At 37.8% G+C, this 26,992-nt stretch overlaps 2 protein-coding genes across 3 annotated transcripts; one reads left to right on the top strand and one right to left on the bottom strand.

The window, feature by feature from the left end:
- Positions 1-886: 886 nt before the first annotated feature.
- On the top strand, positions 887-19,717 carry LOC132126868 (host cell factor 1-like). The gene is made up of 28 exons (XM_059538427.1): positions 887-1,061; positions 2,181-2,382; positions 3,588-3,736; positions 5,151-5,311; positions 5,404-5,612; positions 5,703-5,787; positions 6,070-6,176; positions 6,671-6,850; positions 7,017-7,343; positions 7,429-7,580; positions 7,673-7,855; positions 8,579-8,797; positions 8,894-8,998; positions 9,096-9,303; positions 9,569-9,711; positions 9,802-9,934; positions 10,078-10,274; positions 10,926-12,099; positions 12,881-13,008; positions 13,227-13,520; positions 14,659-14,884; positions 14,978-15,241; positions 15,543-15,646; positions 15,736-15,873; positions 15,981-16,166; positions 17,287-17,584; positions 17,683-17,746; positions 18,135-19,717. Exons 1-28 carry the CDS (start codon positions 993-995, stop codon positions 18,172-18,174), a joined length of 5,745 nt encoding a protein of 1,914 aa, XP_059394410.1. The 5' UTR covers positions 887-992; the 3' UTR covers positions 18,175-19,717.
- Positions 19,476-22,404, bottom strand: LOC132126870 (ras-related protein Rab-7a-like). Of its 2 annotated transcripts, none has more exons than XM_059538429.1 (5): positions 22,194-22,404; positions 21,524-21,650; positions 21,127-21,345; positions 20,922-21,047; positions 19,476-20,774 (listed from the first exon to the last, which is right to left on the bottom strand). In XM_059538429.1, exons 1-5 carry the CDS (start codon positions 22,244-22,246, stop codon positions 20,685-20,687), a joined length of 615 nt encoding a protein of 204 aa, XP_059394412.1. In that variant the 5' UTR covers positions 22,247-22,404; the 3' UTR covers positions 19,476-20,684. The 2 variants fall into 2 exon arrangements, with proteins under 2 accessions (XP_059394412.1, XP_059394413.1); XM_059538430.1 differs by having other exon boundaries at positions 20,926-21,047.
- Positions 22,405-26,992: the final 4,588 nt, after the last annotated feature.

The raw sequence follows: 26,992 nt of genomic DNA, 5'->3' as shown, positions 1-26,992 counted from the left end.
ATAAACTATTTACTATATATTTAATCCAATAATTATCTAAACTTGCCATTCTTAATTTGCAGTGACAAGTGTCCTTTAACTGCAGCAGTAGAAATTTTATTCTATGGGGTGAAAATAATTTGCTCACTTTTAAAAATTATATATATATTTTTTTTTGCTTTAAAATGCATATTTAGTTGTGTTTGAGTTGTAGCTAAATCTGTTTTTCAAACAGACTACCCTTGCACGTAACTGCAGCATTATAGCCTAATAGTTTTAACACAATAAATTATTATGTAAATTAATGTTTTATTTAACATGCCAAATTTCATTAAACAGTTTGTAATGCATATTTTATCATTGGGCCTCCATTTTAAGAAAACCCAATCATAATTACATTTATGCATTTGGCTGATGCTTTTATCCAAAGCAACTCTCCCTGAAAAAAAAATCTAACAAAGTTTCTATTCTAGGAAGATAACAAAATTGGCTCTATGCAGGCGATAATAAAGTAAGCTGTCATCACTGGAAGAACTCCACTAATGGGGCGTCACTTCAAGAAAATACTTTAGAAGCCCTGTGTTCATTCATTCGTGGTTAACTTGCAGATTCCTCTTTGCTTCGAACGTAATAATAATTTTATCATTCATATTTGTGGATACGTTACACACAAATAAAAGTGTCAGACAACGAATATCCAACAATAAACTTCGACTTATGTCGCCATCTTTAGTGTGGGACAATAAGCCCTTAATATATAAAGTGTATAAAATGAGTATAAATTGGCGGAATAGTTTTAGCAGATCTCAGATACATACCTATAGGGTATGATAACTATAAAATAACTGCTTAAGAAATGCAAGATTGTATATCCGAGCTGTGAGTGAGTGTTTTCCAAAGAGCTCTAGAGGGACATCGTAGTTCAGCCATATTAGTTACTGGTGGCAGTACACTTTGAAGAACATGGCGGCTTCCAGGCAGGCATGAGAGGGGATACTTCTTAAAGGATTTGGATGAACCTGGGCAATCATTTCAAAAACAGATCAGCAAAACAGTATTTCGGATATTGCAACACGAATCTCGTACGTATGACTTTTTGTGAAGAGAATGCATTAAGCCGAAATGTGTATTTTATGATGGCGAACACCAATTTAGCCGCCATTTTTCTTGTGGGAGCTGCTAGTGGGTTGATTTGACAACAAGATGGCTGCTTACACCGGGACGGCATGAATTAAACAAAATTCATCCCGTCTGTAGTTTTCGCTTGGAGGAGACTTGCGCGGGCGTATCTTCTCATAGTATGTATCGGGATATATTTGCGCGTACGTATTTATGTGTGGATCATTTGGTGAAACGAGGCTGTGTGTATGTGTTTAAGTTGCGCTGCATGAATATTATGCACGCGTAAAAGTCTCGATTAAATGCTCAGACCACTTAGAAACTGCAGCACCATGACGATGGCTTTATTTTGCGCTGCACTGGAATCAAACTGCACGCTTAAAATGTAGTATTGTTGTTATTTTGAGTGGCTGACAAGATGGCGACTCCCAGAGAGGGGCATGAAAATAGCCTTCTGCAGCAAATGGGGACTGGGTTTCGAGTGTTAGTCTTTGATATTGTATGTTTGTGTACCTTCGAGGTATTTCGCGGATGGGGGTTTGAGTAATGCTTACGTAGCAGTTAGTAGACCGTTGATTCACTTACACTTGCTATTTAGTTGACGGAAATTAATTGTTTTTATTTGCCGCTCCGCCATTTTTCAGACTGGCGGAGGCTTGTTTCAAGATGGCGACTTCCATGGTTTTGATACTCTTTCTGCATCAGGACATTTAACTGCCTAATGTAATTTTGGGATGTGAGTTTTTAAACTAGAACGTGGTGCTATGTGGTGTTTGGTATATAAAGTGATCGAGGCTGAACTTGTTGTGGCGGGATTTAGACTGACGTTAGCTTGTCGGCTTTCAGCTCGTCTACAAGCGCCAAAATGGCGGCATTGCTGAATTAATCAAACTTCTGAATAACTCACAGCGTTTGGGGGTTTGATGGCACCGCTGTAATGTTATACCAATTTTTATCCATATTCAGAATGTTATTTAATGTATACTATTCTATGTTGTGCTATATTTTCACTGACTTGAGCTCTCAGAAACTGATATTGGTGGCTAAGAGTCGCTGAAGTGCATTGCCTTTTTCCTCAGTAGAAGGACATGACGTCCCCCGGAGCCGCTGCGCCTGGATCCACCGGAGCTCCGCTGCAGCCGCGATGGAAGCGGGTTCTGGGATGGTCCGGGCCGGTCCCCCGGCCGAGACACGGGCACAGAGCCGTAGCCATCAAGGAGCTGATGGTCGTTTTCGGCGGAGGAAACGAAGGGATCGTTGACGAGCTGCACGTTTATAATACTGGTAAGGAGGTTTTTTTTTTATTTGAGGAACGTGTGTATATGCGTACAAACTACCGTACATCACTTTTGCAAATCGTCGTTAAGTGGGCTGTTTATGTTTAGCTTGTCACTATACCTTCTCATATTTCTTGCGCGCAACGACGAAGATTCGACTTAACTTGAAGTTACAGTCGTACATTTTTCTGCATTTCGAAGAAAAATAAAACAGCATCTTATATTACATATATGCATAGTATTTGTGTATAAAATAATCGGCGAGTTCATTGCCTTTTCGCTTGCAGCTCGTAAACTGGGGAAAGAAAAAAAGGCGCCAGAAAACAAAAATGGACGTTGGCCGCGTCACGCGCACGCCCCCTCCTGCACGTGCACCTTTTTGTTGACTGTTGAGCCCACAGTCAGTGACATTAGCATTGTGGAAATTAAGATGCTCTAGATTAGACAGTGCCGTGCCGGTAGGTATTTCCAGAAATGTTTTATGATATTTGATTAAAAAGTAAAAAAAAAAAATATCTAAATGTTTCATTTTGAGGATTACAGTGAAAGAGTAAATTTCCCCAGAAAGCTCTAATTTATCACACAGTCGCCCACCCACTGAAGCTTAACAATCTAGTTCCTCTGTAGTGACCTTTCAGTTCTGTGAATTGCAATTCTGTAAATTTCTCTTCCTGTTACAGAATCACACTAGACTTCAGTGTTACACTTGCCTTTTTAAAAAACATAAGTTCAGTATATAACAAATGATAAAACAAAATGTAAAAATATACAGTCTGCTCTCCTCACTTTCAACTTTAAAATTGACATGAAATAATACAAGTTCACTCTGTCTCTATTTATTTTCTAAATGCATGTTATAGATCCTAATAAAGTCCTTACCCTACTTTTTTTTTATTGTCAATGATTTTTTTTAAACGCTATGGTAAAAAAAAAAAGAATCTATTGCTACTTTAGTTTCATTGTGGATTTAAAGTTTGTGTTCTTTTAATACCTCACCTAATGGTGTGATGTATTGTTCATCTATTAGTCACGTCTTCCTTTGTCTTTGAATTTTGTCCTACTGTCTAATTTATTTAGACTATTAGTGGTTTGAATTTATAAAGTGTGTTTTATTCACCTTGGCTTTAAAACTGCAAGAGAATGTTATGGCAAGTCGTCTGCACTTTATCACTGTGTATTGACTGAGTAATGAAATATTTCTTTCTTTCTCAGCAACAAACCAGTGGTTCATACCAGCTGTTCGTGGAGACATTCCTCCCGGCTGTGCAGCTTATGGTTTCGTATGTGATGGCACACGTTTATTAGTATTTGGTGGAATGGTGGAATATGGAAAGTACAGCAATGACCTTTATGAGTTACAGGTGAGGAAAAAGTTCTTTAAAACACTCTCTTATGTGACTAAAAGCTGGAAGGCCACTGAGCGTCCACAAACAAAATGTAGCACAGGTCTCATCATGTAAATATCTTGGGGTCTTTTTTGATGATTCACTAACATGACATATACATGTGGATAATCTCTTTAGTAAGATACAACAAAGATTGCATTTTTTACGTCGTCTGAGAGTTCATGGGGTTGATAAAACATTATGGTAATTTTTTTACCAGGCAGTAATTGAGAGTTTAATCAGATACTGTATCACAGTATGGTTTGGGAACCTATCTGTGCAATCGAGATCAAAGCTGATATGAATGATACATGCTGCTTGGAAAATTATAGGAGTGAATGAATGGACACCACTGCAAATTATGTTCGAACATGCCACTGTAAGACACGCTGAGAGGATTGTCTGTGATTTTTCCCATGTTTTGAATACGGAGTATGAGTTGTTGCCTTCTGGCAGGAGGTTCAGGGTTCCTTGCTGCAGATTAAATAGATTTAAAAACTCTGTAATCCCAGTGTCTGTGAAGTTGTTAAATAGAGGAAGTATGGAGGTGTAATTTTATGTATTAATATTTTGTGTATTTTGAGAATTGTATTTGTCTAATGTGTGTATTGTATGGTTGCAGCATGGGTGATGGCCCAAGACAAATTTCCCTACTGGGGACAATAAAAATTTACCTTACCTTAAGACACTAGACAACTTTTGCCCAGATTTGCAAACCAAAGTATTCAGCGCTGGATGCTGAAAGTTCTAGCTGGCCTGCTGATTTTGGCCAGTCAAGAGTTGACAGATTTCACAGAAAATTACATAGTGTGTGATGGGCAGAGTTTCTGAATTTTTAGCTTCGGATTATGCTCCATCTAGTTGATTGATGTCAAATATGTTTGATATTTTGAGCCATCTTTTTAGAGCACACATTAGACATATTTCCACTTTCGTGGCAAAAGCGAGTGTGCTAGTGCACTTCAGGCCCAGAACACTGAATGAGGCAGAAATATATTATATATGTGATCCTAAAGACGAAGTATGCTGTCCATTGCTTGAAGAACTTGTACATAACATATGATTATAATCATGTATTTATTTGGTTTCAAAATGGTTCTGTGTTTGTTTGTGTGTTTGTTGACTTCTGCATCTTCAAATGCCATACATTTTAAATATTCAGTGTAACACATAATTAAGTTTTTCTGTCTGTGAGCTCCCATTTTATTGTTTTATTTTTATTTATGTGTGTCCAAGCAATGAGGTACGTGTTTCTGTGTGAGTTTGTGTTTGGACTGACGTGGAAGTCTGTTAGTGTGTGACTCATAGTTATTTAGTGTGAGTTATGTATCATGGTCAAGTGTATGATGCCTAGTGTTTTATAACCTCTTCCTATGGTTACTATATTCAGGCAAGCAGATGGGAATGGAAAAAGTTGAAACCAAAAGCCCCTAAAAATGGAGCACCACCATGTCCTCGCCTGGGCCACAGTTTTTCTATTGTGGGCAACAAATGCTATCTTTTTGGGGGGCTTGCCAATGACAGTGAAGACCCCAAGAACAACATTCCCAGGTACTATTTATTTCCTGCTGTATAACAGTGTGGTCAGTAAATAAATATTTGTATATTATTTGGTTCATAGACTCACTTACATGTGCTTCCAGATATTTGAATGACCTTTATACCCTCGAGCTGCGTCCGGGCTCCAGCGTTATGGGCTGGGATATACCGATCACATATGGAGCGCTTCCACCTCCAAGAGAGAGCCACACTGCTGTAGTTTATACTGAAAAAGCTACTAAGAAGTCACGTCTTGTTATATATGGAGGAATGAGTGGTTGCCGTTTGGGAGATCTTTGGACATTGGATATTGGTATGAAGTTATCTCTTTGCTGTTTGTCAGACAATTAATTCAACCAATCAATTAGGTTAAGCAATAATTAGGCCATTCTTTGCTTTACAGATACACTGACCTGGAACAAGCCTGCAATAAGCGGCACAGCTCCCCTGCCCCGTAGCCTTCACTCAGCCACCACGATTACAAACAAGTGAGTTTCAGGGTGCTTTCACACCTGTAGATCGAGTGCTTTGTTCCAGAACAGGGATTTAAAATATTATTATTTTAAATTGTTAAAAATTAAATTGTTATTTTAGATTGTTTTGGCGTGGTTCCGAGCGCGACGGCTGTGTTCACATAGGTTCCACAACAAACAAGGGGCCAGGTGTGAAAGCACCCTTGGTGTAATCCAGAATTGTATCTACAGGGAATTCCCTAAATGCAAACAATGGCATAACTGCCCTTTTAATCCTTTTATTTGTTTTGTCTGCAGAATGTATGTTTTTGGTGGCTGGGTTCCCTTAGTGATGGATGATGTGAAGGTGGCCACACATGAGAAGGAATGGAAGTGTACAAACACACTGGCCTGCCTGAACTTGGGTATGTTTGAACGTAGTATTACAAAAATCTTTGATGAAAAATGCAGCGAAAACAGTCATATAGTAAAACATAATTTAAAATAACTGATCTCTATTTTAATGTATTTTTTTTTATGAAGGCAAAGCTGAAATTTTAGCAGCCACTATTTCAGTCTTTAGTGTCACACAGTCCTTCAGAAATCATTCTGATATGCTGATTTGGTGCACAAAAAACATTTCTTATTTTCTGTTATGAAAAGTGTGCTGCTTAATATTATTGTGGAAACTGTATATTTGAATACGAGTATGAATTTCCTTCAGATAAAAAAAAAAGTGTAGTGACCCCGAACTTAATGGGAGTGTATGCTAGGACATCAATACTGATATAACAAAAAGTAATAGAGTATTAATAATAATAATATTATCTGTAAAACGGTAGGACTTTGGAATTTAGCCCAATTTGATTATAGTTGCCAAATCCTTGTAAAAAAAAAAACTTTTTTCTTTTAATTTAAGACACTTTGACATGGGAGACTGTTTTGATGGACACTTTGGAGGACAGCATACCACGTGCACGAGCAGGACATTGTGCTGTTGCTATTAACAACAGACTCTATGTTTGGAGTGGACGTGATGGGTACCGCAAAGCTTGGAACAATCAGGTGTGCTGCAAAGACCTGTGGTACCTGGAGACAGGTGGGTGCAGTATGGATATTTCTGACAGTTAAACTGCTTCATAAAATACCCAAATGCATAAAATCTTTCACACTGAGTCATATAGTTTTTTGCATCAGTTGATTGTGTTAAACTATGCAAGTTGACTGGTTTTCAGCTATTTCTTTTTTTTTTTTTTTTTTGGCAGAGCGACCTAATCCTCCTTCACGGGTACAGCTTGTCCGGGCCAACACAAACTCTCTGGAGGTTAGCTGGGGAGCGGTGTCTACAGCAGACATGTACCTGCTTCAGCTTCAGAAATATGATATCCCATCAGCCACTGCTGCCACATCACCAGCCCTCAACGCAGCTCCCTCCCTCCCTGGAAACTCACCTAAGAGTCCAGCGCCTGCTGCAGCTGCTCCGTCTGCTCAGAGTCTGCCGCAAAGTGGCATCACCCTCGTGCCCCAGGCTGCTTCAGTTCTGCCCAGCACACCTGCAAGTCCCATGGCTGCCTCAACAGCTCGTGGACCAGGTACAGATTTGTTCAATTATTAGTAGCTTAATTTTATTCATCCTCATGAAAGGTGGAGTTTAACATATTTCATTTTTTATTTAAGCTATTCTGAAAGTTGCAGCCCCTCAGTCAGGCACTGGGACGTCAATTGTCACTGTGCGACAGGCCACCCAGGCCGGAAAGTCCCCAGTCACTGTGACATCACTTCCTGCAGGTGTTCGCATGGTTGTGCCAACACAGACCACTCAAGGAACGGTATGGAACAAAAAAAAAAAACTATAAAACTGTTGATGTCTTATAAATTGTTTTATTTAAATATGTATTTTTCTCCTTTTTACTTTTTTTAGCCCATCGGCAGCAGCCCTCAGATGAGTGGAATGGCAGCTTTGGCCGCAGCTGCTGCAGCCACACAGAGAATCCCTCCTTCCCCTGGAGCCACTGTTCTCAATGTGCCGGCTGGGGCCACAATTGTTAAAACGGTGGCTGTGACACCTGGGTCCAGCACAGTTAAATTGGCATCACCCGTCATGGTAATTATCTTAAGATTTGTCACTGTGTGTAGTCCTTCATATTGCCTCTTGCTCCTTGGACTTTATTTCTCATGTTCAACCTATTTTTTTTCTATTATTTGCAAAAATACACTCCTGTTCAAAAGGTTTAGATTAGTGTTATTTTATTAATTAGCATCGTTTTATTAAATTTATCTACAGATAATTTATGGCTGTTCTACTCATCAAAGAATAATACAATTTAAAAAAAAAAGTATCTCTGTTTCTGTAAAAATTAATTACCGTAACCGTTTTCAACATTGATAATAATAACGAATGTGTCTTGAGCAAAAATCCACATATCAGAATGATTTCTGAAGGATCATGCGACACTGAAGACTGGAGAAATGGCTGCTGAAAATTCTGCTTTGCCATCACGGGAATAAGTTAATTTGAATAAAAAAAAAAACGTGAACATAAGATACTTCCTTCAAATATTACATATCTTAATATCTATAGTACCGTATTGTGTAATGCTTATTTTAAAGAAATAAGACTCAAAACTGCAAAACGTACATGGTTCCAGCTCTAAACTATTGATTGGAGAAGCTGAACTCGAAACTTGCATTCACCAGCATACACATCTGTAAACACATGTCAGTTTTATTATATATTTATATATGAAATTCTATGTTCTGTGAGAAGTTGTTTATGTTGCAGTCTTGGCCAGCACTAATCTCGTGGCCCACAATTATTTTGTCGTAGGTAAGCAACCCTGCCACTCGCATGCTGAAGACTGCGGCTGCACAGGTGGCCACTCCAACAGTGTCCAGTCCCACTTCAGCTGCTCGGCCCATCATCACCGTGCACAAGTCTGGCACAGTTACCGTAGCCCAGCAGGCTCAGGTTATGACCACGGTGGTGGGCGGAGTCACCAAGACCATCACTCTTGTCAAGAGCCCGCTTTCCATGGGAGGAAACTTGGTACAGTGTTTTAAAATCTGGCATAGGAAACATTTGAAAGATAAAAAAAAATCGAATGGACATAGTTTTATTTCTTTAATCTTTATTTTTTTTTAGATCTCCAACTTGGGCAAGGTTGTGTCAGTGGTACAGACCAAACCAGTGCAGACAAATGCTGTGACGGGACAGGCCTCCTCCAACCCATTGACTCAGATTATACAGGTACATCGAACCTATAGTATAACTAGTTTTAAGTTTCTGAGACCCATTAATTATAATTTGAAGTGATCTCAACTTCAATGTTATTCTTATTTCATAGACTAAGGGTCACCTCCCACCCGGCACCATTCTGAAGCTGGTAACATCTGCGGATGGAAAACCAACCACCATAATCACCACCAGTCAAGCAGGTGGCACAGGAAAAATCTTGGGCATCAGTGGCATGTCCCCCACTACCACCACCAAACCGGGCACCACCACAATTTTTAAAACAATCCCCATGTCTGCTCTACAGCAGGGAGCTGCAGGTAAAGAAATAAGTTATCTTGACAAGAAGTCTTTTTGTCTTTTGATATACGCAATGAAGATTATAAATATCACTTACTTATTTTTTGGTATTATATTATTGTTATTAGCAATTTTTTATTGATTTATATTTATATATGTAATTTATTATTTATAACATTAATAATAGTGTGTTTGTCAATTATTAACAACATTATTATTAATAATGCTGATGATATTTTAGGTGCCTTTTGTTTGGACTTAATGAGCTTCTGTTTTCTGTTGTAGGTGTGACTAGTAGTACAGGGGTGAAGAGTCCTATTACCATCATCACCACAAAGGTGATGACATCTGGAACAGGAACTCCTGGCAAAATCATTACAGCAATGCCTAAGATTGGTACAGCAGCTGGCCAGCAAGGCCTAACACAGGTATTGGGGTTCAGATTATCTGGTGCAAAATGGAAAAGATGATGGCGTTAAATCACTTGAAGCCCGTATTCTTACCTTTCTTTTCTGAAGGTTGTTCTAAAGGGAGCTCCTGGTCAGCCGGGAACCATCCTTCGCACTGTGCCGATGGGAGGAATGCGTCTCGTGTCTCCAGTATCTGGGGTCAAGCCAACTGTTACAACACTAGTTGTGAAGGGAACCACTGGTAAGGATATTAGCCTAAAAAAGTCAAAAGTTAGCGTTCATTGTTAAAAGACTGCATGTGTCTCTGTGCCAAGTGTAATTAAGAAACCTCTATTATGAATGATTAAACTATTTTCCTCTCACCGTGTCTGTTCTCTTTCCAAGGTGTAACAACTCTTGGCACAGTCACAGGAACAGTTTCTACTAGCTTAGCTGGAGGAAGCTTAGCCAGTGCCAATGCCACCCTGGCAACTCCCATCACCACTCTGGGCACGATTGCCACCCTCTCCAGCCAGGTCATTAATGCTACCGCTGTGTCAGCTGCCCAAAGCAACCTGAACACAGTCACCTCCTCAATGCAGGTTAGGACCACATAATCTTTTCAGATTGTTTTTATAGCAATTGTATATTATTATTCCTTAATTTTTGGAGCTACTTTTATTTATTTTTTGTTATTATGCAAGTATACTTTTACATATTTTATAAATAATTACTTACTGAAATAGTTTTTGTAGTAATTAATACATTTTCTACCTATAAACAACCATTTCTTCATTTTGTGTAGTAATGAACTGATATGGCTTATTTAATGTTCGATATGATGGCAATATTAATCATCATTATGTACACTATTGTTAGTTTTACAAGTCTCTTATACTCTGAGTCTCACTTATACTCAGTATCACATGATCTTTCAGAAATTTGTCTAATATGCTGATTAGGGCAAAAATAAAAAATCTGGGATACATTTTTCTGGATTCTTTGATAGAAAGTTCAAAAGCACAGCATTTATTTAAAACTGAAATCTTAATGAGATTATACATTTCTTTTATGGTCACTTTTAATACATTTTTATGTCTTTTCTGAGTAGAAGTATAAATTTCTTTAAAAAATTAAAAAATAATGTTAAACTATAAGTTAATAATATAAAAATATTTATTACACACATTTACTTAATTTACTGATAAATATAACATAATCTGTAGTCACTAATCTTGTCGTCCTTTCTTAAGCCCACTCAGGTGACTCTGATAACAACACCCAGTGGTGTGGAGGCTCAGCCTGGCCAAGATCTGCCTGTTTCCATTCTGGCCTCTCCCACCTCTGAGCAGCCCACCTCTACTGAGTCTGGTGCAAGTGATGCTTCTGGCAGTGCTACTTTAGTGTGCTCCAACCCACCCTGTGAAACACATGAAACGGGTACAACAAACACTGCTACCACAGCATCTGCCAACATGGGCGCTGTACAGAGGGTCTGCTCCAACCCCCCATGTGAAACCCATGAAACGGGCACCACCAATACAGCATCCACAGCATCTTCAAATATGGGCACAGCTCCTGCTGGCACTGTCCAGATGGTCTGCACCAACCCACCTTGTGAAACTCACGAGACGGGCACTACGAACACAGCAACCACAGCGTCATCTAACATGGGCGGAAATCAAACGGGAACGGTGCAGAAGGTCTGCTCAAACCCACCTTGTGAAACTCACGAGACGGGCACGACAAACACTGCAACCACAGCGTCCTCTAACATGGGCGGAAATCAAACGGGAACGGTGCAGAAGGTCTGCTCAAACCCACCTTGTGAGACCCACGAGACGGGCACGACAAACACTGCAACCACAGCGTCCTCTAACATGGGCGGAAATCAAACGGGAACGGTGCAGAGGGTCTGCTCAAACCCACCTTGTGAAACTCACGAGACGGGCACGACAAACACTGCAACCACAGCGTCCTCTAACATGGGCGGAAATCAAACGGGAACGGTGCAGAGGGTCTGCTCAAACCCACCTTGCGAAACTCACGAGACGGGCACGACAAACACTGCAACCACAGCGTCATCTAACATGGGCGGAAATCAAACGGGAACGGTGCAGAGGGTCTGCTCAAACCCACCTTGTGAGACCCACGAGACGGGCACGACAAACACTGCAACCACAGCGTCCTCTAACATGGGCGGAAATCAAACGGGAACGGTGCAGAGGGTCTGCTCAAACCCACCTTGCGAAACTCACGAGACGGGCACGACAAACACTGCAACCACAGCGTCATCTAACATGGGCGGAAATCAAACGGGAACGGTGCAGAGGGTCTGCTCAAACCCACCTTGTGAAACTCACGAGACGGGCACGACAAACACTGCAACCACTGCAACCTGCAGTATGGAGACAGATGAGGAAACGGGTATTTTGGATTTCCACTCAATTTTTAAATCTTCACATTTCTAATATTTACAAACCATGGGTCACATTCACTAATAATTGTGTGGGTTATTTGTATTTACATGCACACAAACGTCCTAATTCACAAGAAATACATTTGCATAATCTGTTCATAGAATTTGTTCATTCTAACATTATTGAAGTTTGAGTATTTTAAATAAATGACTGTGCCTGAGGCTAGTGATTTGCATTAAACATTTGCCTCCAAACTGGCCATATATGGCTTTTCTCATATGCATTTAAGTTGAAATATCTATGTATAGAATTTCTTCTTAACATAATTATAAGGCTGTTGTTATGGGTGGCCTGGAAAGTTTTAATGGTTTTAAAAGAAGTCTCTTATACTCTGCGAGGCTGCATTATTATTTGATCAGAAATACAGTAAACATTCCTATATTGTGAAATATTAATTCAAAAGTTTCTATTTTAATAGTTTAATGTAATTTATTCCTGTGATGGCAAAGCAGAATTTTCAGCGTTCATTACAGGCTTCAGTATCACATGATTTGGTGCTTAAAAAATATATATTTTCAGTGTTGAAAACGGTACATATTTTTAGATGAAGTATCCATGTATAGAATTTCCTCTTAACATAATTGTAAAGGCTGCTCAGAATGTTTACACAGATTTCATGCACAAATTAGTGAATGAGACCCAAGATTCATTTTTTCTTATTTCTAGCAATTTGTCCTATTACGTCCTTTTTAAAAGTTGATTAGTAACAATTTATTTTGTATTTTTAGCCCAACAGAGTGGTGAGGCATCAGAAACTACCACCAGTACGGAAGGCCTGTCGTCCACTGCAGCGCCCCAAAACAGAGCCATTACTATAGTCACACAGGCCACACCTCTACCAGGACCTGCTGTTCCGGTGAGCAGCCTGTATTTTGACATTGTGCTTATATTTTATTCACATGAAATTGAATTATGTAGGGTAAGACAATTTGTACCCTTTTGGAACTAATGCAAACCATTAAAGAGCCTGAATGTTAGTGGAGGACTTCATGTTGAAGGGTGTTGGAGGGTAGGGTTGAAAAGAGAGGCATTTATAACATCAGCAGGTTTTCTTTCTCTGTCCTTTTCCTGTAGTCCATCTCTTCAATCACGGAGTCATCCTCAGAGGCTGGAGCTGAGCCGGTTGTTATGGAGAGCTCTGTGGCAGAGTCTTTGCAGGCAGAAGGCCAGGCTGAAGCGGGGGCAGAAGCAATGCCAAGGGACTTCCAGGCAGAGGCAGCCGCATTGCCGAGTGACTTCCAGGGAGAAGCCGTAGCTGTAGCCATGCAGGGAGAGAGCCAGGCGGAGGAAGGTGCAGTGCCCATGGAACATGACGCTTCTAACATGGCAGAGGGAGAACCCACTCAGGAGCAGCTACCGACAGCTGAGGTACAGTCAGATGCATTCTAACTGTACAATTTACAGTTACTGCAAAGACAGACCAATATTCAATATTTACTTTTTATAACTTAAACTGCAATCTGTATTGCTTCTTTGTCACTATCTCTGTTTGAAACCTGCAATTGTGTAATCCCAGGCTATTTGTAATCAGATGCACATTTAAAACTGTAATAATTTATTTTCAGTTACATGCATTTCATAAACACACAATCCTTTCTGGATAACAATCCGCCATCAAAATGTTTAATTATTCCAGCCGCTGTGAGAAAAGGCTAACGATCCACCACCTGCAGCATCCTCAGCTGCGATAGCCTACCAGCCGGGACTCAATCTTTATGTTTACAGACGTGACGTAATGACGCAGCAGCATTCCGAATTTCCCATGAAAACCTACCCGTTGTGAATCTGGCTAAAGTAAAGTGATAGTTTTGAACACTGGCTGGTTATGCACTTGCTCAAATATTGATTTTGGATAATTTTTAACCAAAAAAAAGTTACGGACTGCAGCTTTAACTCTTATGAAAAATATTAATTTCCTTTAGTGACAAATAGTTGGTTTTATTTCCAGTAAAGTTAAATTAACCCATAAGACATCTTCAGAGACAGCAAGGGTACTACCACGATCAAGTCACTAAAACATAGTAAACAGCATTTATGTTACATCAGTGGTTTAACCGTAATTTTACGACGGTACAAGAATCCTTTTTATGTCCAAAGTAAAAAAAATAACGACTTTATACAACAATTCTTCTCCCCCATGTTACCCTGGTACCGTTTTGGAGAGTATCTCTATGGTATGCATGTGCATGCTATGATCTAAACATAAACAACGTTGCGCATAAAAAGAATTCTAATAGCTTCATAAGATTACGGTTAAACCACTATCTCACGTGGACTATTTTAACAATGTTCTTACTACGTTTCTGTGCCTTGATTGTGGTAATATCATTGCTGTCAATGCAGGATCAGAAAGCTCTTGGATTTCATCAAACGTATCTTAATTTGTGTTCCAAAGATGAACGAAGGTCTTATGGGTTTGGAACGACAAAAGTAATTAATGACAGAATTTAGATTTTTGGGTGAACTATACCTTATATAACTTTTTATTAAAAAAAAAAAATAATAGATGGAGGGTATAGAGGCAGCGTCAGCATCACAAGCCGAGGTGCTGGCCTTGCCACCAGAGCTGATGTCGGACGGGCAACCCACAACGCTGATGGTGACGGGTCTGACCCCAGAGGAGCTGGCCGTCACGGCAGCCGCAGAGGCAGCGGCCCAGGCTGCAGCGACAGAAGAGGCCCAAGCCCTCGCCATTCAGGCTGTACTGCAAGCAGCACAGCAGGCTGTTATGAGTGAGTCACCTTTATCTATCTGCAGAATTCCAACCTATGACCTGCACATGTTCATATTCTGTCAGAGCTCATTCTGTCTCATTCCCTTGTCAGGGTCAGGTGATGCCAGAGGAGACCAGCAGACCCACACCATACCCATCGTTTTGACCCAGCAGGAACTAGCGGCTTTGGTTCAGCAGCAACAACAGCTCCAGGCAGCCCAGCAGCAAGCTGCTGCCCAGGCTGCACTGCCCACTGAGGGCTTGGCTCCAGCTGACAGCCTAAATGACCCCTCCTCAGAAAGCAATGGACACAATGAGATCCCCGCCGCTGCCACAAATACAGTAGTCAGACTGCTGCCTAGCACCTCAGCAGAGAGTATGTGTGAAGTTTGACTTTTTAAAAATAGTAGTCATTTTGAACCATTATTATAAGTTGAATTATGCAGTAACTCAACTGCTTAAAAAAAAAATTCTAAAGTTCAGTCACATTTGGTTGGTCATGCTTACCGCTTATTTACCGCATTAACCAACTGAAAGCTACTTGGTTTGAATGTGAGCTGTGAATAGGCTGTTTACAATAGGCTGCTTACAGATAAAAAAAATTACGTTTATTTAAAGATGTTACGACAAATTTGCTGTTTGTTTATTTCCATTAATTCTGTTTATTTCCTTGGTAGCTTTGGCTCCATCCATCACATTCGCCTCTGCAGTGGTTGCCAGTCCTGCTAAGATGCAGGCAGCAGCTGCTCTGACTGAAGTGGCCAATGGTATTGAGGCTGCGGTAAGTTTCATGGGTAAAGAATCTCGGTAATATGCACTGAAGTGCGAAAGAATATTTTAAAATCCTGTTTTCTGTTTTTTCCCCCACAGAATCAAAACCCTCCCACTGTTACCATCAAACCTCAAGTGAAGAAAGAAAACCAGTGGTTTGATGTTGGCATTGTCAAAGTGACCAATATGGTTGTAACACATTTCTACATGCCTGCAGATGACGCCGCTTATGTTGAGGTGAGCCACAGTGAGATTCTACTTCTAACCACTATACTTTAAGACCTTGTGTCATTGCTTGTTTGTAGAAGTAGGTATACTGACAGAACTTGTGTATTATGCTGCAGGATGATTCTGGCACAATCCCTGACTACAGCCAGATGAAGAGGGTGGACCTTCAGCCGGGGACGGCCTATAAGTTCCGCGTGGCAGGAATAAACACATGTGGCCGTGGAGCCTTTTCTGAAATATCTGCTTTTAAGACCTGTTTACCGGGCTTCCCAGGGGCACCGTGCGCCATAAAGATCAGCAAGGTTTGACCTTTACCTCGTTACAAATGTTTTTATAATAAAGGACATTTTTTAAAATAGGAATTAGGCCTTAATTTTTACAAAAAATTTTGACTTCTGATTTTCAAAGATTTAAGGAAAAGTTTGAATGATTGTTTAGCCTATTTAATATGCTTTCAGTTGCATTTAGAATAAAATAATTCAATAAACCAAAAGGATTTAATTAACTTTAATTTAGTATGTCTTAGGATATTTCTTTAACAATGTTTTAACCAATGTACATTGCTGTTCAAAGTTTGAGATCAGTAAGATTTTTTTTTTTATAGAAGATTCTTATGCTCAAGGCTCTGTCTATTTGATCAAAAATACAGAAGAAACTCTAATTTTGTGAAATATTATTGCAATTTAAAATATAATTTAAAATACAATTTATGAATTTTCAGCTTTATTACTCCAGTCTTCAGGGTCACATGATCCTTCAGAAATCATTCTTATATGCTGATTTATAACCAATGCTGGAAACAGTTGTGCTGATTAATATGAAAAAAATACTAGGAATTTTGTTACAATATAGCCTACACTACTATTTAAAAGTTTGGGCTATGTATTAAAAAAAAAAATGTAAGCAGAAATGAATACTTTTATTCAGCAAAAATGTGTTAAATGTATAAAGTGATAGTAAAGAATTCATTCAAAGAATCAAAGAAAAAAAGTATTATAGGTTCCAAAAAATATTAAGCAGCACAACAGTTTCAACAATGATAATTAATCAGCATATTAAAATGATTTCTGGACGATCATGTGGAAATAATAAAATAGGAAACCAATATTAGAAATTGCAATAATATTTTACAATATTCTTTTTTTTCTGTATTTTTGATCAAATAAATACAGCCTTTATGAACATAAGAGACTCTATTAAAAAAAAATCTCACTTATCCCAAACATTTGAACAGCTGTGTATATATTTTTACCTATTGTTGACCAACACAATTTACACCTCAGGGTTGGTAAGATTTTTAATGTTTCTGCTCACTAGGGCCACATCTTTTTAAATGGAAAAAGTAAAAACTGTAATATTGTAAAATCACACATAAAATTGTAAAATCACACACAATAATTCTTTACTTCTCTTTCTCCTTAGAGTCCAGACGGTGCACACCTAACATGGGAGCCTCCATCTGTGACATCAGGAAAGATCACGGAGTATTCTGTGTATCTGGCTATCCAGAGCAGCCAGACCACCGAAGCGAAACCCTCGACCCCGGCCCAGCTTGCCTTCATGCGTGTTTACTGTGGGCCAAATCCTTCCTGCTTGGTCCTGTCTTCTAGCCTGTCCAACGCCCACATAGACTACACCACCAAACCCGCCATCATCTTCCGCATCGCTGCACGCAACGAGAAAGGTTATGGCCCGGCCACACAAGTGCGATGGCTGCAAGGTAAAGGTTTTCTATGGTGCAAAAAAAAAAAGTTTTTGTCTCAGGCAGTGACAAGGTAGATTTTTATCAATGGATTTGTTTCGCCTCTTGCTTTGTAGAGTCTAACAAAGATGGCCTTTCTGCAAAGCCTGCCCCAAAGAGAGCAGTTTCTTCACCAGATACGTGAGTGTCGCCAGGATTAGAAAAGTGCATTTGTTCAAAAATACAGTATTAATGTTAAATATGACAATTTAAGCTGTTTTCCTTTTTAATGCTTACTGTAATTTATTTCTGTGAAGGCTGAATTTTCAGCAGCCGTTACTTCAGTCTGTAGTGCCACATGATCCATAAAATCAGTCAGTGACACATTTTAAGGATCTCTGACACTGACGCACATGTGTACAGATGATATTAAGCAGCACAACTGTTTTATTAATGTCATCATATAAATATTTAATCAATTTAATGCATCCTTGTAAAATAAAGGTGTTAATTTCTTACTGTCCCTGAAAATTGTAAACAGTAGTAGAAATAAGGTTGATTAGTAAAATGCTTGTATATTTTACTACAGGAAAGGGATTGGTCAGAAGAAAGCAAGAATGGACCAGTGAGCACCTCTCTCCATCTGTCCTCCAAAACCAGAAAGACTTACACTACCCTAACACAACTTCAACTGCAACCATCCATCAAAACCTGCAAAGGAAATAGTGTTTCAGAATACAATTTCTAGGGAAAGCATTTTTCTTTTTAATAGTATGAATGGAGAAAAGCATATTGCTTATTTTTGAATATTTTTCAACATACTTGGAGTGGGAGAAAGAAAAACAAAATTAGCGTTTTCCATTTGTAGAGTCTTCCTTTTTGCTCTCCACCATTTCTTTCAAAACTTATATCTTGCTTCAGCAAATTCAAACAGCAGTTTTAAGATATTTGTAATGTTTGTTCTGTCAGCTGGGCTTAAATGAAGTCGCTCTTTTGTTCTGCGATTGGTCTTCAGTGTGAAGTTTTGATTCACGTTAAATGTGTGGACACCGTGGGAGGATTTCTGGAGATGACCGATTTCATTTTCATGTGAGGGGAAGAAACTGAAATGGGGGGGCGGGGGGAACAAATCAAGCACTCGTCCTCAGACAAGAGGGGATATTTTTAGTGAAATAAGATCTGCATAAGGAATCATTCTGGACTCCAGCCTGCTGGTGAAGTCTGCACTTCTGCATTGAGCAGAAATCGAGGCAGAACTGCAGATAAAGACGTGGCCATGGAAGTACAATACTGGCAGAGATTTTGCTAGAACTGAGATTTGCCATACAAACAAAGGAAAAAAACTGGGTGAAAAAAAAAAAAAAAGCAAAACTTCATAATATTAGCAAGCGATGATGGAGAAGATCTTTTGTGTAGTTTATTTTTGTATTTTTAAAGCTTTTCTCTTGTATGTCTGTTTTTTTTCACTTTTTTTTTTTTTTTTATAATTCTTGGCCCATCTCCATTGGTTTAAGGATTTGTGGGAAGAAGGGCTTTTGGATGGGCTGTTTTCTTGTCTTGTACTTTTACACAAAGATATACATTGTATTTGTGCTCAAGTTGAGTGATGTGCTACAGCTGAAAAGGATGTAAACATCTGAAGGGCTTTTACTTTGTTTACTGCGTATATCTACGCTTGTTTCCACTCTGTTTGTGTGTACGCCAAACCTTGAGATGTAAAAATCCTAAAACATTGTTCAGTTTTTTTTTCTAATTCCTCACGTTACCAAACCGCCGTTTATTAGTAAACACTCAGCTTTTTCCCTTCCTCTGGCTTGTGCTCTTAACTTTTTCAAAACACAACTTTGTAGAATTTTCTCTGCCCTAGATTGTGAAGGAAGTTGTCCATATGAAGATCATTGTCTCTCTTTTTTCTTTTTTTTTTTTTTCCCCACCTTTGATTATCTGAGAGGTATGCAAACTAAATGTTCAGTGTATACCTGTATGTCTTCATGTGGGTAACTCTTGGTGAAAGCCAAGTTCGGATTCGACTGTAATATAGTTCATTCATAATGCAAGAAGTGAAGATGATGTCCTGGCCTTTTATATATTTACCTGTACAACGTTTTTACATGTTGGTCATCTCCTGATTGCCTTTTTTGTCTTGACTTATAAAAGAAACCGAAATATTAACTGTCTCCCTGATTAATGTTGACTAATTTCTTTAGCTTCATGCCGCACATCCTGAGATTTTGTCCACCCCAGTGTCTTCCAGAATTTTTGTGAATTTGAGTAACTATATTTGATGGAACACTTTTCAGAAAGCTGAATAGATAAGCCAGTTGACTCGTTTGCATTTAATATGGAGCTATTTCAGTTGAAATAAAGGAATTCTATCCCAGCATATAGTATTTAAATGAAGTAGTTAATGAGGTTTTATTTTCATGTCTTTTTACACGTACATTAATCAAGATCAATTGGAAAATATCCTTTAATTTGTTTTACACAGACTAAAATGGCTAGTTTTAGTAAATGAAAATAGCGTTTTAGTCAACTAGACATTTTATGACGAGAAACATTTTGTTTAAACCTTTCACAAAAATGTAAAATAGTCTTAGCAGCTTGACATTTTCAACTTGGTGAAACTGGGCATTGTACTTTTGCATCTAAATTTTTCCTTGTATTTCCATCAAGTGTGTTTTAAAATGGTGTGCATTTGCACCTAGTTTTACAATAAATAAATAAAAATTCAGCAAACCTATCAGGAACCTAATAATTCCATATATTAAATGCCCATTCACACTGAAAACCATAACTTAATTAACATCCACACCAATGGACAACATAATTATTATCACGCACTGCAGTTATCGCCCGCCACTTTAAATAATCAAGCTCTTTAAAGTTAGGTGGATTCTGATTGACTCCAAAAAATTTTTTAGCATTCATCAGCTGGAAAAAAAAAGTGATTTGTAGTTTTGAAGATCAAGTTCTGAAAGTGATTCCAAAGATATCGTTCTTCTGTGTAGTTATTCTCATTGCAGTTGTAGACTTCATTTGTCTCAGAACAAGAACATTTATTGTTAGTTATCATAATTATCCTCCTTGGTGTGAACGGGCCTTAACACCGAAGAGTAGCACAGCAGTTTTTTTCCTTGCTTCAACAATAGCATTTTTTATTTGGCTGCTTCTCCTGTTGTTTCTGTGTAATCTGGATGTCTTCTCCATTTTCCACATGGTGTCTTATGAGCTGTAGAAAGTGTGGCACAAACAACTATAACTTAACACTTCTGCTTGTTTGGTACAAGCCAAATATGAAATGTTCATTTATCCCTGGCTAGTATCCGATCAAAAACTAATCCTGATTTAGTCTTATTTATAGACAGCTTGAACTCACATACTGCAGGGCTGCTCGTGCTGCACTGTGAAAAGTTGTGTCCACGCCAATGTCTTCCTTGGCACTACATTCAAAATATTCAGCTCCGATTTCACTGCACCAGTGCTGGGCTTTGCTAGAAGACACCTGTCAATCAAAGCCTTCTATCAGTTCTAAAGCAAGGTCATTAGATCTTATAGCTCGTAATTCAATATTGATGACTAACCTCACGATAATCCAGGTCAATTTTATTGCCGAGCACTATGAAAGGGAATGCAGAGGGGTCCGAGGGACATGCCTGCACCAGGAACTCTTTCTTCCAGACGTCTAGTGCGTCAAAGGAGACGGATGAGGTAACATCAAACACTAGAAGGCAGCAGTGAGCTCCATGATACAGTGTGGTACCCAGAGAGTGAAACCTCTCTGTTCCTGCAGTGTCCCAGATCTGGTGCAAGAACAGCTGAGCATTATTGCATGACACAGTTTGTAGAGCCCTATTCGGTGTAACCTGTGTTACTGTAAAGAAAACTGGATCTGTGGATCCTGTGTACGACATGAAGTGAATGTTGGTTTCATTTGGAAAAACTGGGGGTTTAAGATAAATGCATGTATATGTATCTCACCTGAAGAATTACTGATCTTTTATCAATAGTGATTTCTTTCGTAAGGAAATCTACCCCGATTGTGGCACGATACAAGTTAGTAAAGCGATGGTGGACAAACCGGCTCATAAATGAAGACTTTCCCACTCTGTTCATAGAAAAAGAAACGGGGAAGACTAAATGACCAGAGAATTAACTGTGAAATTATACATGATACAGAACCAGCTTCCTCTGTAAATGTTCACAAATTTTTAGAAACACCAGCAGCTGGGAATAACACTGCTTTTAGTTTCTTTCTGTACTTCCTTATTTCTGTTTAACAGTATATTGGTCCTTTGTTTTTAGATTAAAATACACTGGTATTCAAAAGATTGGAATCACTTTGAAACATGTTTTTCAAATGATTTTCAGTAGCCATTACTGTCCTTTCAAAAATAACTTAAATGTATTTAGTTTAGTTTTTATCAATATAATGCATAATTGGTGAATAAAGGTAGGCCTATAACATTCTTTCAGAAACATAAAAATTATAGTGATACTAAATGGTAGCATTCATATCTTTGTTGTTCTTACAGCAGTATTCCGGACCATATTGGAAAAAGTTGTTCGTATTGCCTTTTATGAATTGCATGTGGCTCTCCATGCCCTGCTCCACAAGTAGATGTACCATCAAAACAAGACAGACACTCACCCAGAGTTTCCAATAAGAATGACTTTCAAGTGTGGTGTGCTCCACTCTTTCATGATAAAAAATAACCAAAGCTGTTTTCAATGAAAGGAGGTCCTGAAGGACTGCATTCTGCATTTCAGACTGTAATGTCCTGTTCGTATCACGGATCCATAAGAAAACACGGCAAAATAGGTAATGGTTAACCACCTCAGCAGTGTAAGGTAAACAAACGCCTTGCTAAACTAAACAGGTGGTGTAGGCTATCAGAAATGTTAGACTTGGACTGTTGGACTGTTTTAAATTATATGATCTCTCTGCTATTTGAAAATACTAGTCGTCATAGCATTTTTCAGTTTCAGTTTTTAAAGTAGGCCAAAAATGACCAACAATGAACAACTTTTTCAGCATTTATTTAGATTAATATAGTTAAGTTAAATATACTATCGTTTATATATTCGAATATGACTTGAAATAAAAAGGCATTTAAAAATGTGGAAATTAACACTAATTAAGATTATTATGCTCGTTCTGAAATAGGCTACTAAAATCTGATTGGTCAATGGCACCATTCAGCTGTTAGATAATCACTTTCCACGTGTCCATGTTCAGCAAATGAATGAATTGATGAAATGGCCCTGTTTATTTATTTATTTATTTGTAAAATTGTTGCTTTTTAAATTAAACTTTCAAAATTACAATATTCAGCAAATTCTTGAAATATTTCATAATTTTACCATTGTGCAAGCACTAATAGAAAAATAACAGCTATAATTTTCTTTGTTGTTTGTTTTGTCTTTTTTATAATTAATGGGCAGCCTAAACTTATTTTACAGAGGTACAGTTAGTTCTTTTGATTTAAAAAAATAACCTTTACAGGTTTAGAATGACCTTTAAAGGCTGTTTGAAAATTAGCAAGATTAGGTTTTAAATTAGGCTACTCCATGAATATAACATTTTTAATGGCACTGTTTTTAAAGTCTCTTGTATCACATTGCTGACTCACAGTCTCTTGTTTCATATCGATTTTTGTGAAAATGATCTTGGATGACTTAAACATAGGCTAAGACTACTATAAGTTAATGCAGTGTACGTCTTCATTTTTTTTATGTCATTTTTACATTTTTTTGTCCCTAATTTAATTTTACATTTTATGATCCAGTTATTAGCTTCAATAGGCTCATGAACCCCCTGCAGTTCCTTCAGGATTCACAGTTTGGGAAACCTTGACTTAATATAATGTTTAATGCACTGTTGTTAATAAAAAAGAATTGAATATATTTTCTTACTCTTTGTTTTAGATATATATAGGCCTATGGTACAAGATTATCCTTTTTAAAATGTGATAAATGAGTTAGGTCCAAAGTAAACTAAAAGTAATATGATAAGCCTAAAATCTGTAATGCACTGGATTAGGCCTATTTGTTTAACTACAATTTTTGTCATATAATTTGGAGTCAGTAATGGACTACAATTTGAAAGAATCTACTCAGCTCTGATCATACATTTAATAGCCTAATAGTATCATATTATATCATAGTACAGTGGTGTAGACGTGACACCATACCATGGTACCAGTACAGTACTGTTTTGTAAAGATAGCTTTTAAAAATTCATTTGGTTTTCAAAGTACAAAATATAGAGGCAAATACTTGGGCAGAACCTGCTCTGAGGTCCTCATATGGGAGGTGTCTTGTTCTGTGTCAGTTAAGGGTGTGGAGGTCAAAACTGTAAGTTGTAACAGTGAATACTGAGACCAGTTCTTCTCATCTGAAACGTGGTTTTGACTAACTCAACTCGCAAAAACATAAAACACATACAAACTTAACTGGTACCTTTGAGTCACACTATTACTTTCGGGAGCTGTGGCTTTGCAGTCAGTACACACATCTTCTTTGAAAGTTTAGAATTTCACCTGACTTACATCACTCTCTTTATGAGTTATAGACTGTTAAAAATAAAGAGATTGCTTTGCGAATCTCGCGATGCCATAGAAGAAAAAACATTTCTTAACGGTTTCATTAAGAACCTTTACCAGTAACATCTGAAGAACCTTACTGTTTCACAAAAGGTTGTCTGTGGCAAAAGAAGGTTCTTCAGATTATAAAAAGGTAAGAAAGAGATGGTTCTTTAAAGAACTTTTTTACTGAATGGTTCTTCTATGGCATCACTTGAAGAACCTTTTAAAGCACCTTTATTTTTAAGTGTATTCAAGTGACACACACACAAATACATATATATAAATCTATCATAACATTAAGATACTTTCACCTTTTCTTGTACAACTTAAATTACACACAGTCACTCAAATATGAAGACAGTTGTCAAAGATCAAACTAAAACAACTGTGGTTTAAAAAAGTCTAGGGTCACCATGTTATTATTTAATTTTTTTGTTTGTTTTTGTTTATTAAGAAAAGCGATAGTAAAGACATATTTAATATTACAAAAGATTTATATTTTAAATAAAGATGTTATTTTGAACATTCTATTTATCAAATATCAAAGAATCCTGAAGAAACTGTATCACAGGTTCCACAGAAACTGTTTCTGTACCACAATAATAATAACAAGAAATGTTTCTTGAGCATTAAATCAGCATATTAGAATAATTTCTGAAGGATCATGTGATACTAAAGACTAGAGTAATGATGCTGAAAATTCAGTTTTGCCAATAATAAATTACATTTTTAAATATATTGAAACAGAACACAATATTAAAATTGTAATACTATTAAAAAATATACTGTTTTCACAGTATTTTGATCAAATAAACGAAGCCTTGGTAAGAGACTTTCAAAAATTTCCTCTTATAGTCTGCAACTCATAGACAAGAAGCATTCTGTGTTCTCTCACTCAGACTTATCTTTGGGATAAGACTTTTGGCTAGAAATGATTTTAGAGTCTTGAGGATGAGATATGTCATTACTTGGGAATAAAGCTACTTGTTGGCAATAAAACTTACATATGTGACCTGAAACAAATTAATTATAACTTTGGATATAAATAAAAATAAGAAGTTGAGGCAAGAGGAAGAGGGAGAGAGAGGCGGTCGTTTGAGCTGTACCTCATGACACAGAGTCGCTCAGCTGGCTGTGTGAGGCAGAGATAAGGGCCTGCTTTCATGGAAGACTCTTTCCTTGGAACTGGAGCGCTGCCCCAAAAACCTACAGCTACCCCCAACTTCTTGGGTTTTCTGCCCCGGCCCCCACACCACCCTGACCAGTAACATTTCCCACAATCTTGAGTCACTCACCAACTTTATGGATCCACGCAGGCATTGTGTATTTTGCACCTGGATCAGAGGACTTCCTGGGTTCAGGAATGGATATCATTGTACTAACAGAAGTGCAGTGTCACTGTTGTCAGTCACATTGCCCCTAAACAACATCTTGGATTGCAAACACATGGCACAAGAGTGTGTTGCATGCACATATTTTAAACCGAGTAATTTTATTTGAGAGACCAATTTATGCAATATTTTTAAACCTATATTATGGGGGCAGTTTTTTATTTAGCAAGGTCACATTAAATGTATCACAAGTGACACTAAAGACATTCATAATGTTATAAAAGTTTAAATTTTTTATACTTTTCGATTTTCAGAGAATCAAAGTTTCCACAAAAATATTAAGCAGCAGAAATGTCTTCAACATTGTTGATAAGAAATGTTTCACCACGTGTATATCAGAATGATTTTTGAAGGATCATTGAAGGAATAAATTACATTTTTAAATATATTCAAATACAAAACAGTTTTTAATAATAAGAGACTTCTTTCAAAAAATTTACCCGAAACTTTAAGTAGTGTGTAGATATGCATACAGTCAGAAATGGTTTTGAGTCTTTCATATTCAAAATGGGGTTTAAATCATTATCCCAAACTTTTGAACACTTTATAATTTATTTCTTATCTATACATCATTTTTAAAATACTATTTATTTATTTAGTTTAGTTTATGGATGTGTGATGTGTGCTAAAATGAGAAATATATTCACTGATTTGAGCTCACTTAGTCTATATTAATTAGCTTCATATAAAAATAATAGACATCTAAAGTAAGTCCTCATTTAGATGGACCATCTTAGCCAAGTAAATGTGTGTGCGTGTGTGCGTGAGTGTGAAAAAGAGAAAGTTGCCTGACTACCATTGTAGGGTGTCATTTGTTCATGTAGTGTCATGGCTGGACGATTCCCCAGCCTCCGACTCCAATCTTGATAACCTCTTATCACAGTTCAGCAGCCAGCACACACACAGCCACCAGCCACATCCCTCAACACTGCCTCTCTTGCTTTATAGAGTTCTTTCTGTTTGGCAGTCTAGTTTTTGTGTGAAGATCCAGACATTTACAACAGTGAATTCAATTTTTTATAGAACAATAAAAAAATGCCTTGTCACCACAAATACTGTGACTTTACAACATGTTCAGGACAGAAATAAAGTTGAGTTGTATTTAGTGGTTTGTTTTTAAAATGAGAGTTAACTAATAATTTACAATCATATATTTTTTAAACGGAATGTCCAAGCTATATTGTTTTTCTAACAGTGAAAGTGAATGCTGACAATGGATGTTTTAAAACAAAATTGGATAAGTAATGATTAGAATTTGGGTCTGTTTCTCATACAAAATGTGATGCAAGGACTACTTCTGTGGCGCTTTATGTTGCTCTTATTCACTTTTTGAAGCGTGTCAGCCCTATCACCATCCACTTTCATTGAATGGAAAACAACTCCCTTTATGTTCCACTGAAGAAAAACAAGTCATACAGTATGGCGGTACACGCGGGCAGTCATACAGTATGGAATGACATTAGGGTGAGTAA

Source organism: Carassius carassius, chromosome 44 (genome assembly GCF_963082965.1).
Source record: "Carassius carassius chromosome 44, fCarCar2.1, whole genome shotgun sequence".
Classification (NCBI taxonomy): Eukaryota; Metazoa; Chordata; class Actinopteri; order Cypriniformes; family Cyprinidae; genus Carassius; species Carassius carassius.
The sequence above is the reverse complement of the archived record's forward strand: the minus strand, read 5'-3'. Positions and strand labels throughout refer to the sequence as shown.

Bases quoted from the DNA above. Each gene is read 5' to 3' on its own strand.
- LOC132126868 (XM_059538427.1), top strand. From the start codon at position 993: ATGAACCTGGGCAATCATTTCAAAAACAGATCAGCAAAACAGTATTTC. The intron at 15,242-15,542 runs GTATGTGTGAAG...TTTCCTTGGTAG, and splicing joins GCCTAGCACCTCAGCAGAGA to CTTTGGCTCCATCCATCACA. The intron at 15,874-15,980 runs GTGAGCCACAGT...ATTATGCTGCAG, and splicing joins ATGACGCCGCTTATGTTGAG to GATGATTCTGGCACAATCCC.
- LOC132126870 (XM_059538429.1), bottom strand. From the start codon at position 22,246: ATGAAAGAGTGGAGCACACCACACTTGAAAGTCATTCTTATTGGAAAC. The intron at 21,651-22,193 runs GTGAGTGTCTGT...TTCTATGAACAG, and splicing joins ATTCTTATTGGAAACTCTGG to AGTGGGAAAGTCTTCATTTA. The intron at 21,346-21,523 runs GTGAGATACATA...TTCTTGCACCAG, and splicing joins AAAGATCAGTAATTCTTCAG to ATCTGGGACACTGCAGGAAC.